The 12,257-nt window shown below is 36.7% G+C and overlaps 1 protein-coding gene across 1 annotated transcript; it reads left to right on the top strand.

Annotated features, from left to right (window-relative positions):
* The first annotated feature begins 2,550 nt into the window (after positions 1-2,550).
* LOC125236102 lies at positions 2,551-7,572 on the top strand. Its single transcript, XM_048142798.1, has 7 exons — positions 2,551-2,578; positions 2,624-2,650; positions 2,886-2,939; positions 3,275-3,343; positions 3,727-3,861; positions 6,510-6,670; positions 7,090-7,572. Exons 1-6 carry the CDS (start codon positions 2,551-2,553, stop codon positions 6,563-6,565), a joined length of 369 nt encoding a protein of 122 aa, XP_047998755.1. The 3' UTR covers positions 6,566-6,670; positions 7,090-7,572.
* Positions 7,573-12,257: the final 4,685 nt, after the last annotated feature.

Genomic DNA, 12,257 nt, shown 5'->3' with positions numbered 1-12,257 from the left:
TATTTTTTTCTACTATTTTTTTTCTTGAATTATTTTATTTTTTTAATGTCCAAAAATATTTTGTTTTGTTATAACTTTTCGAAATTTCATTCGCAAGGCTTACAACATTACCGAAGAATCTTAAAGGGCTTAACATTTCTATGAATAAAACAATAAATAAACACAAATAAAATACAAAAAAGAAAATTAATGCATAAAAAAAAACAAAAAGTAAAAACCGGCCGAGGCCGTGTCGGGCCACGCTCAGTGTAGGGTTCCGTAGTTTTCCGTATTTTTCTCAAAAACTACTGAACCTATCAAGTTCAAAACAATTTTCCTAGAAAGTCTTTATAAAGTTCTATTTTTGTGATTTTTTTCATATTTTTTAAACATATGGTTCAAAAGTTAGAGGGGGGGGGACGCCACTTTTTTTCCTTTAAGAGCGATTATTTCCGAAAATATTAATATTATTTAAAAACGATCGTAGTAAACCCTTATTCATTTTTAAATACCTATCCAACAATATATCACACGTTGGGGTTGGAATGAAAAAAATATCAGCCCCCTCTTTACATGTAGGGGGGTTACCCTAATAAAACATTTTTTTTTCCATTTTTTTATTTTTGCACTTTGTTGGCGTGATTGATATACATATTGGTACCAAATTTCAGCTTTCTAGTGCTAACGGTTACTGAGATTATACGCGGACGGACGGACGGACGGACGGACGGACGGACGGGTATATAAGGGTTCCTAGTTAACTATAAGGGTTCCTAGTTGACTACGGAACCCTAAAAAGATCGCTGTCAGAATCGAACCCGAGAACATCTGCGTACGAAGCCAGCGCACTATTACCTTGACTTGCTCAGTCTGACGAAATCAGCCTATAGAAAAGAACGTCTAATGTCATCTCACATCGCTGATCATTGAGCGAGACATGCGCTCCAAGCGGAGAGATTTATAACTGCAATTACAATGCCTCAGCCGGTCATTTTTGCGACTGTTCTACTTCGACAGACTTTCCTCCTTATCTCTACTCTCCCTGGAAGTAACGAAATGTCACTTCAAGTGACACTGTTTTTCCCTCCTTTTTCGTTTGGCGCCTGTTGTGTCGTACGCGTCCTCCGTGATTGTGCTCTATGTGATTAATAATAACACCTATTCGTTTCATGGAAAAGCGAAAACATGTACTCGGTGATAAAATTTACTGAAAAAGACGGCGGAACCGTATCATTAGTGAACAACCAGTGGTTTACGCCAAGGAGATGCGAATATCAAATTCTACGGACATCACTCGGCAGTTCGTGGTCCCGGCCGCCATCATGCTTTGTACTGCTGCTCCAGCTATCCTCCAGTGCAACTTGAAGGCCTAATCCATGCACACATCGGTGTTTTTTTATATCTATGTAATACACTTGTCATTGGCGAAGGTCCACGAGGCTGCCATATTGAATAGAGAGAAATTCTTTAAGGGCCAGTGATCGAGCCATGCTAATTTGAAATCGCGAGTACCTATTTCGTATAATCGTAAGTATTTTCTCCCATCTTCGAATAAAATTTGTTGTAATACGTTCAGTGCTAATTCTTGTGTCCATTATTTTCAGACATTATTTTCATAAAATGACTTGAGGACCCCTTCCATTGACATGAATGCACGGAACTACAAGCCGGCTTCTTTTCTGCGTTGGGTATGTTTCACATTTGTACGCCCATGATTTTAACCCTCGCCAAGGGTTGGTAAAAGCCTCAGGGTCATTGTTTCTTTTAAAACCTATTTCAGGGTTCTTCGATTTGGAGGTTACGTTCAAAGGTAGCGCGGAGCTGATGCTTCCCGAGCCTGAACCGGTGGACAGGAGGCTGTGGCGACTGGGATGGAAGAGCTTCCATTCCTGTAGCTGCAGCTTCCACCTCCCCTAAATTCTGTTACATGTCACCAAGGTCAAGGTCTGCCTCGGCCAAGGCGTGCCTCGTTTTAGTATTTTTAAAAGGAGCCCAACATAAATTATCATTTTTTAATTAATAAATTTACCCTTTACCCGGTCTTCTAGTACCAGAATCACTGACTCACCCATATGCTCTAAAGTTAGGTATTTGTGTTTGTTTTTAGTAATAGACTGAGCTAGCTATTCTAACGTATAATATTTATTTATTTAAGTTTTATTATTCTACATAAAAGATTTTCCTTTTCGATTATTTGTTTTTTAATCATTATTGATTTTCTTCTGTAGACCCCTTCTGTGTAAAAGCTTCTTCCATAAAAGTTGTAAAAGCTGTTTCCATTTTAAAGAATCCTGCAAAGATTCAAAGTGACCTACTAATTAAATTGGTTGACCGTACAATTTCAGATTATTCCTACTAATGCAAGTCCATCCTATATGTTTACTTAATAACCTTGTTTACTAGGGGATGCATTATTTTGTGTTAATTTATTATTTTTGCATATTGTGTGTATTTTTTTATTTGCATGTACCTAAAGATGACCTAGAGAAAGCAAAAAAAATACTGAAACTGGTTGAGGATACATCAGACTTACAGACTGAAGCCGAAACAGAACCAAGTCTTAAACGTAAAATGCAAAAAAGATATGTTTCTAGCAGCAGTGACGAAGATGAACAGTGAAAAAGAAATAAACAACCACTTCAAGCTGCTGACAATGAAGGAGATTATGGAGGTGGGTTTTATATTCAAAACACCTGCACGGGAAGCATGGTCGCGCGATAGACGATAAAATATCAGGCCGTCCCTATCGCACTTACAAATAGTGTGATAGGGACGGCCTGCTATTTTATCGTCTATCGCGCGACCATGCTTCCCGTGCTGTTATGAATATGTAGTAATTTAGTTGATATTAATGATGTAATTCCGAAGTACCTAATTTCAAAAATTATATGTTATGTTTTGTGCAGATAGTCGTCAAGCTCAGCCAAACATTGCCCAAGAAACCGCTTCAATAGCAGAAAGTAAGTAAATTATAATTAATAAATAATAGATAAACACATATTATACTCTTACCTGGTAAAGTTTAGATTTGGGTAGGGCTTCATAAAAATGCATAACATTTAAAAAGGTAATTGGGCAAGGTAACCTTTGACCTATAATAAAATAGATTCTTCAGGCACGCAAAATACCTGATTAACGGCTTACAAGTGAATAGTCATTTTTGTCAAACCCTGTAATTATACTAATTATAAATTATAATGTATTACATACTAAGGCCAACTTTAGAGTTTAAATAAATTGCTAACCTGGGGGTGTAAATATAATTCATATTAAATTAAATGTTTTTTGCCAACAGGAACCCTCTCATTACTGACTGTAGCAGATGAGCTTCCCATCTTGACAAACAGTGACAACAGACTGCAAGGTAAGATATCCATGTTTATATATTTTAACCCATGCGGCGCTTTAACTTTCATCATCATGTATGTGTGTGTGTGGTGTTCATTACTGTGTTCCCTGCTAGGCTGCTGTAAACAGCAAGGATGACTTTTTGTTGGATTCATCTTTATTTATTAATAGGTAGGTACTAAAAAATTTCCGCTTTTATTTTTATAGTAACAAGCTTTTATATTAGGTCGACCTGTATGTAAATTCCAAGGATCATAGCGTCATAAAATGGTTTTTCTTAGAATTGTCTCGATGAGTATTAGTTGTCTGTCGTAAGAAAAGTGCAGTCATGCAGCGATAAGAGCTTGTACCAAAAATATATTTTTTTGCCAAAAACTTATTATATTTGTATGTTGTCAGATTTGGCAGAAGACGGCGACGGACGGTTAACTCCCTTTGCACGCCAAGTTAGTCCCCGGTGCCGATATGAACAACCGTCGAATATCGGCAGCGACGAGCCAGCAGCAACGCCATCGAGAGTTCAGGGATTAACAGGTAGGTAATATACTATATATGACTATGATACATACATACATACATACATACAATCACGCCTGTATCCCATAAAGGGGTAGGCAGAACACATGAAACTACTAAAGCTGCAGTGCCACTCTTGGCAAATAAGGGGTTGAAAGAAAACGAAACTGTGACATTGCAGTGACAGGATGACTATGATGTAGTACTTTTTAGGGTTCCGTAGTCAACTAGGAACCTTTATAGGTTGACTCGTGTTTTAAAAACTCGCAAGTTCAATTCTCGAACCACTCGCTTCGCTCGTGGTTCAACTATAGAATCCTTTCACTTGCTCGTTTTCCAATTCCACACTCGGCATTAAAATACAACTTTGCCCCCTTGTATAACAAATAACTACTAATACAGTATGATTATTGTTGTTGTGTCAGTTATTGGAAAAATCTTTTTATGAATTAAAAAATAATGGCGTTAGAGCACTTCTGAGAAATAACCCTATGTGGATTTAAGGCTTTGTCCAATGGTATACTGTATACATAGAAACATCTATTACTCAAGAACAAATATCTGTGATAAACGCACAAATATATGCCCTTACCGGGGTTCGACCCCAGAATCTCCTGCTATGTAAGCAGTTGCACTACCAACTAGGCGTAGGCTAGGAGGCCGTCAAATGCTAACAGATAGACTGAGTTCCTTTCGCATTTATAATATAAGAATTGATGACTGAAATGGCGTGCCCATCTCGCGTTGTAGTCCGTTGCTTCTGGAAAGTTATGTATGAAAATGTTGGCATAATTAATGGAAGATTTTTTTTTGATTGGGATATGTACATTACAGGCCGAAGTTATTTTTCATCAACCCTCCCCATCCGCGTCACCCCTCTTCACCCCCTTAAATAGCCGAAAATGCGGTTTTTCACGATTTCTGACAAAACCGTTGTAGATACAGAAAAAGCGTGTAGGAAGAAAGTAATCCTTGATAAATTTACTACAAATCGTTTATTGACACTTTGGTTCTAGCACTTATAGGTTTCGCGTGATCCATCACGAAAGTTGGTCCTTTGCTGCAATTTTCTTCAGTGAATGTTAAGTTTTCTTCCAAATTGCTTACGAAATCTGTTTAATATTACTAAAATATTATAAACTGAAAATGAATTTCAGGGGGAAAAATCACTACCATGGGTGGGACTTGAACTCACGGCTACTGGATTGATACTCCAGGGCTCTACCAACAGCTACCAAAAGCTCATCCCCAGTCATAGATATACTATATAGATCAATGGTACTCCTAGCGACTACTACCGTGAAAATATTACGTCTTAAATAGTTACTGGAATTCCAAGAAATATTGGAAATTCCACCCATGGTAGTGATTTTTTCCCCTTAATTTTATTTTAGTCATGAGTTACAATATTTTAGTTATATCAAACAAATTTCGACGATTTCGTATGCATTTTGGGCGAAAACTTAACATTTACTAAAGAAAATTGCAGCAAAGGACCAACTTTCGTGACGGATCACGCGTAAACTATAAATGCTAGAACCAAAGTGTTAATGAATGATTTGTAGTAAATTTATTAAGGATTACTTCGTTCCTACGCGCTTTTTCTGTATCTTCAACAGTTTTGTCAGAAATCGAGAAAAACCGCATTTTCGGCACTTTAAGGAAGGGTAGAGGGGTGACGCAGAGGAGGGAGGAGTGGGGAGGGTTGATGAAAAATAATTTCTGTCTATAAAGTACATATTTCAATTAAAAAAAAACCTTCCATTAATTATGCCGTAATTTTAGCTAATTTCCCCCTACTATTGTCTCGGCGAGTGTGTACAGTCGGCATACTTAACATGTATCTATATCGCAGCGGCCAATGTACACGCTCTCAAGTCTTGTTCCGATATATTTGACCACTTTGCACTTACACTGTTTTTATTTTATATTTATTTTTTAGGATACCAAACAAAAGTGCTGTAATGTTGACATGTATCAAAACTCAAAATGATCAAATAATAAGTCTGTTAAAACATGCAGGCACATCGAAAGGTAGCCTAAAACCGGAATTCAAATTCCCAATTCAAAATGCCGATGAATTAACTACAACTGAATTATTAATAGAGAAAAAAGAAAATTATGACAATTTGGTAAGTTACAATACCTACAATAACTCTTTATTGAACACCATATAATAAGATTTACAGAAAAAAGATAAATGGAGAATATTTGCACCAATAGGCGGCCTTGTAGCTTCAAAGCTATCTCATTCAGACAGCTTATTACATTCATAGGAAGAAGGAAGGAACATCTTGAAAAAGAGGGTGCAATTTATTTATTTATTTAGTAGTAATACAACATTTGTAAAGCTGAGTTTAGACCAGCAAGTTATTGCTGCAAGTTTTGAGATGCAACTATAGGTAAGAGTGGGTGGCAAAACTGGCAAATATCTGCATCTCTTATAACTTGCACGTCTAAACTCGGCTAAAAAATGTATTTCACATATTGCTATAATCTTCACTCAATTAGTGGTTTGTCAGGATCGTAGTAAATGGAAATCCGTGATATCTGCCTACCCCTCTGGGAAACAGGCGTGATTATATGTATGTATGTACTAAATTAGTCTGACCAACAATAATTTTTATTTGCTATTTTTCAATTATACATTATTTTGTTTGTTACAGGATTCATACATGAGAACTATTGGAGGCAGGGATATTGCGAGCAGTGTCTCGGCTAATGAAATTTTGTTTCACTGACCAGCTGGCTCAACAGTACAACTTTTATGGAAAGAGATCGAACAAAAAGCCTTTCTGCCAACTGCGCCTGCGAGATTGTATCGTGGGTAAGTTGGCTGTTTCATAACTTGTGGTAAATTTTTTAGGATTTTGGGGTTGGTCCACGTCCCATAGAAAAAGTTGTTCAATATGACCTACCTAATTACCTCGTACAATATGGTTAGTTGTAAAAAAAGCAATCTGTATGCTGGAGAATCTGGAGATGAAGTAAAAACTTATTAGTTTGCATAAATAGTTATATTTTTTTATTGCGAGCCTATAGTGTCCCACTGCTGGGCAAAGGACCCGTCCCACTTTTTCCATTGTTCCCTATCTTGAGCAGTCTCTGGCCGTACTTTTAGAAAGGAGTCAAACTCGCCTCGCCACTGTCGGCGGGGTCTGCCGGATCCTTTATTTGAATTATTAGGTTGCCATTCAGTAGTAATGTTATAACATTAACAAATGTATTATATCTTTATCTTTATAGAAGGAGTTGTCACCACTACATCTGGGTCTACAGCTAAAGACGTAGAAGATTCCATTAAAATTTGGCTAAAACATGCCCCCGAAAGATTGAAGAAGATTAATAAACAACAATAAACATGGCAGAGAAAATAAAATATTCGAGAAAAGCCATAGTTGGCCAACGTCAATTATTGAGAAGAGCCAAAGAAGCACAGTTAAATGTAATTTCAAATTTAAAAAAGAGTACTACAACTGTAAGTGCATCCTCTTCCTTAGTTAATTTGCCATGTACTTCATATAATAATTCTCAATCTGAAATTGTATTCCAAGGTTCTTAGTCCGAGTTCTTAACGGCTAATAAGTATGAGAGTACAGTCCCTGCTGGCAGAAAGCATGAAACTTGGCATGTATATAGCTTATAGGTTTATAAGAAAATATGGAAGTAGAAACACGCCGAGGTGTCAATGTTTCCCCTCTTTCCCCCAACTTTTGTATCCCTGATTTCAGTTTTTTAATATTTCCATGAAAACCGTGAAAGCTATCATCACGATGTCTAGGAGAAGTATATTCTTCATAAAATTCTCCACAATATTGTCTTTGGAAGTATAAAGCTAGAACTTATAATTTTCAAACTATGCTCATTTTCCCTAACGATATTTCTCTTTGGTGCCCTGAACGATAAGCAAGACTAGCGACTTTGCTCTTTTACCTGTGGCGATGTTGCTTCACAAAATTGTTCCTTGGGTCAAACTGATCCGAATTTGCTCAATAGTCATGAAATCGCACGTCACTACCCCCCACAAAGACAGGGGAAAGGGCCGTAATCCTCGGTGAAAACTATGCATTACATCTTTTTGCTCTTAGTGACTAGGGCAAATCGTATATCATTTTCGTGTAATATAAGGACGAGTTAATCATTTCTGAAAAAAATCGTTGCACCTTATCATACAAAAATAACGATTTGTCAATGTTCTCAACGTAAATGCATGCTGTTCTTATAGAAACACAAAAATCACTATATCTTATGCCTTTAATATTTGAGGAGTTCCCTCGACCTCTCCACGATTCCATCATCAGAACTGGGTTATTGGCTAATCTGTCCTATGTTTTATTTGTTGATAATTACCGCATTGTAACTGTAAATGCCATAACTTCCATACTTATTGAAATACATCGAAATTCATTATTTTGCTATAAAATCGTTATTTTTGTATGAAAAGGTGCAACGATTTTTTCAGAAATGATTAACTCGTCCCTATATTACACGAAAATGATATACGATTTGCCCTAGTCGCTAAGAGCAAAAAGATGTAATGCATAGTTTTCACCGAGGAAACCGGCCCTTTCCCCTTGTCTTTGTGGGGGTAGTGACGTGCGATTTCTTAACTATTGAGCAAAACCGGATCAGTTTGACCCAAAGAACAATTTTGTGAAGCAACATCGCCACAGGTAAAAGAGCAAAGTCGCTAGTCTTACTTATCGTTCAGGTCACCAAAGAGAAATATCGTTAGGGAAAATGAGCATAGTTTGAAAATTATAAGTTCTAGCTTTATACTTCCATAGACAATATTGTAGAGAATTTTATGAAGAATATACTTCTCCTAGACATCGTGATGATAGCTTTCACGGTTTTCATGGAAATATTAAAAAACTGAAATCAGGGATACAAAAGTTGGGGGAAAGAGGGGAAACATTGACACCTCAGCGTGTTTCTACTTCCATATTTTCTTATAAACCTATAAGCTATATACATGCCAAGTTTCATGCTTTCTGCCAGACCGGACTGTACATCTGGTTAAGAACTCGGACTATCTAGAAATAATTCCGGTTTATTGATAGAACATGACATTTCTCACGATAATCATATCATTACTAGTGATAATGAGCATTTACTATCTGATTCAGATTCTGTTAAGTCTATAAAAGAAGATGATTTCAAAACAGAGTTAAAACATTGGGCCACTCAATATCAAATACCACATAATGTACATGATGTGAGTACATGTTTTCGATGAAACGAATAGGTGTTATTATTAATCACATAGAGCACAATCACGGAGGACGCGTACGACACAACAGGCGCCAAACGAAAAAGGAGGGTAAACAGCGTCACTTGAATGACTTGACTTCGTTACTTCAATCAAATCAAACTGACAAAATGCGTTCCGTTCCAATATATTTCCTAAGCTTCTTTTTAAATTAGATGATGTCTATTAATTATATTTGTCCTCTTAGGAGAACATTTAAGTACTTACTCGTAATCATATTTTTATCTTTATTCAGTTTTAACAGACATGTATTAACCTCGAAAGTCCTGTGCTTTTGCAACACCTGTACTGAAGTCATATCTGCCGGTTGTACTATACCAAGTACGAACCACGAATAGTGCATCAGACCGAGACAAATAGATGTCGTTATTACAGATTTTTTGATGTGAAGTCTTGTTGTCTTTATATTTTTAGGAGACCAGTCAGCGAAAGAAAAGTCTTCTAAAAATCGTGAGCGTTAGGACCCCTGGACCACTACAGATATTTGATGTTTAGTACATACTAAAATTTAGTACCTATTTGATACTATTTGGTACCTTGGACCTATTTGATACTATTTAGACATTCTGACGTCAGGATGTCTGGACCATTTTTGGTTTACATAGTTCTAGACAACACTACTAATTGATATCTTAGTCAATATTTACTACCTATTTGGTACCTGTCAATATATTTTTTTCAAATTTTTTTGGCGTATCAGAAAAAAGTTATGACGGAATTTAAAGTTGTGAGCCCGGCCGTGCCGTTGAAGTATGTAGCGCCAGTCAAAAGAATAGAGGCAAATCCGCCTGCCCTCCTGCGCGTCAACTTAAATAGGAATTTATTTTTAGGCACTCGCACATCATCTCTACTGACTAGTGGCATTAATATAGTCGAACGAAATATAAAAGTAATTAGTGTAATTACACTAGTTTTCAACTTTAAATTCCATCATAACTTTTTTCTGGTACGCCAAAAAAATTTGAAAAAAATATATTGACAGGTACCAAATAGGTAGTAAATATTGACTAAGATATCAATTAGTAGTGTTGTCTAGAACTATGTAAAACCAAAAATGGTCCAGACATCCTGACGTCAGAATGTCTGGCCACTTTATTCGCTCGATTTTTCGATATCACTGGAGGTACCAAATATATGTACTCAGGTACCAAATAGTATCAAATAGGTACTAAATTTTAGTATGTACTAAACATCAAATATCTGTAGTGGTCCAGGGGTCCTGACGCTCACTAAAAATTGATTTTCGCTCATGTCGTCTCGGATATGGATGAATATAGTATCGAGGTATTCAGTATAATGCCCTGAACACAAATATATGAGATGACAAGCGCGAAAGTGGTTGGGGTAGTTGCTGTGACTAAAGTCGACAGTACAAACTTTTTTCTTTTAAACATAACATGTGGGGCCCCCAATGAAAGGTCTTTGAGTAGATCACAAATATATGACATACTGTAACATTTTCAATACTTGGTCTAACAAATTATTAGAATACGTTTAAAAATTGTACAATCCACAGTTACTGCCGAATTTATGACGTCACAGCAACTACTCCCACCACTTTCGCGCTTGTCATCTTATATATTTGTGTTCAGGGCATTACACTGAATACATCGATATCATATTCACCATATCCGAAACAACATGAGCGAAAATCGATTCTTAGAAGATTTCTTTCGCTGGCCGGTCTACTAAAAATATAAAGGGGTGAATCAACTTTTCTTTGCCAGCAAAATTACGCATACTTCGACTACATGTGGTCAGAAAATTTAATTTGTATTTAGTGTAATTAGTTTATACTGCTATATATTATATAGCAGTGACCCAGTGGACATTGTTGTCCCTCACTTTTGTATGAAAAAAGTGTCTCTTCCACTGAGTCACATATAGATTTAATTGTAAATGTTTTTTTTTTATTATTCCCTTAATGTAAAATAAAAATAAGGATCTTTATTCACGATGGCCAGGTTAAAACTCACAAAAGTAGAGCTAATAATAAGTATGGGCAATTCTTGCAAAAAGCAAGAAAAAGTTGATTCACCCAAAGACAACAAGACTTCACATTAAATAAATCTGTAATAACGACATCTATTTGTCTCGGTCTGATGCACTATTCGTGGTTCGTACTTGGTATAGTACAACCGGTAAATATGACTACAGTACAGGTGTTACAAAAGCGCAGGACTTTCGAGGTTAATACATGTCTGTTAACACTGAATAAAAATTAAAAATATGATTACGAGTAAGTACTTAAATGTTCTCTTAAGAGGACAAATATAATTAATAGACATCCTACAGACATCCAGGCCCAATGTACTTTTAAAAGCTACCGACAAGAGCTAGGTTCTTAATACACACAAAAGTCAGTAATTTAGGCAGATTTTTTCGTAGTTAGTAATTAGTTTATGTTTAAACATATGTTGTGTACTTTGTATGAGTAAATTCGGTTTTTACAGTGTAATAAAAACAAATTTAAAAAGTCATTGGTTTTATTTAGTATCCAAAACAAATCACATTTTTGCTCTTAACATAACTTACTTAACCTTTTGACCGCCAAAGACGGTTATGACTTACGTCGGAAAATCGTGCTGTGGACGCCAACGACGGCTAAGGACGTCAGCTTTGTTAATGTAATAGACACCTACGGGGATTCCGCAAAGTTCAATTGCGCTCAACAAAAAATGCGATAGCGTGACATCAGGGCAACGGCATATTTCTTCGTCGTCTGGTGTTCAAAAGGTTAAAAAGCGGCCGCCCTAATATTTTCGGCCCAGTAACGTCCCTATGAATTCAGTATATGACGTCACTCCGACGTCAGTGGCTGCCCTAATATGTACGTCCGTGTAACGTCCTCATGAACTTAGTATATGACGTCTCTCCAACGTCAGTGGCTGCCCTAATATGTACGGCCTAGTAACGTCCCTATGAAGTCAGTATATGACGTCACTCCAACGTCTTGGCTGCCTTAATATGTACGTCCGTGTAACGTCCTCATGAACTTAGTATATGACGTCTCTCCAACGTCAGTGGCTGCCCTAATATGTACGGCCTAGTAACGTCCCTATGAAGTCAGTATATGACGTCACTCCAACGTCTTGGCTGCCTTAATATGTACGTCCGTGTAACGTCCTCATGAACTTAGTAT

Source organism: Leguminivora glycinivorella, chromosome 18, assembly GCF_023078275.1.
Source record: "Leguminivora glycinivorella isolate SPB_JAAS2020 chromosome 18, LegGlyc_1.1, whole genome shotgun sequence".
Lineage (NCBI taxonomy): Eukaryota > Metazoa > Arthropoda > Insecta > Lepidoptera > Tortricidae > Leguminivora > Leguminivora glycinivorella.
This window is presented reverse-complemented; position numbering and strand designations above follow the sequence as displayed.

What these genes read in the sequence shown, in the direction of transcription:
- LOC125236102 (XM_048142798.1), top strand. Translation starts at nt 2,551, where the DNA reads ATGCAAAAAAGATATGTTTCTAGCAGCA. An exon ending in AACCGCTTCAATAGCAGAAA is followed by an intron (nt 2,940 to 3,274) that starts GTAAGTAAATTA and finishes TTTTGCCAACAG; the next exon opens with GAACCCTCTCATTACTGACT. An exon ending in CAGTGACAACAGACTGCAAG is followed by an intron (nt 3,344 to 3,726) that starts GTAAGATATCCA and finishes GTATGTTGTCAG; the next exon opens with ATTTGGCAGAAGACGGCGAC.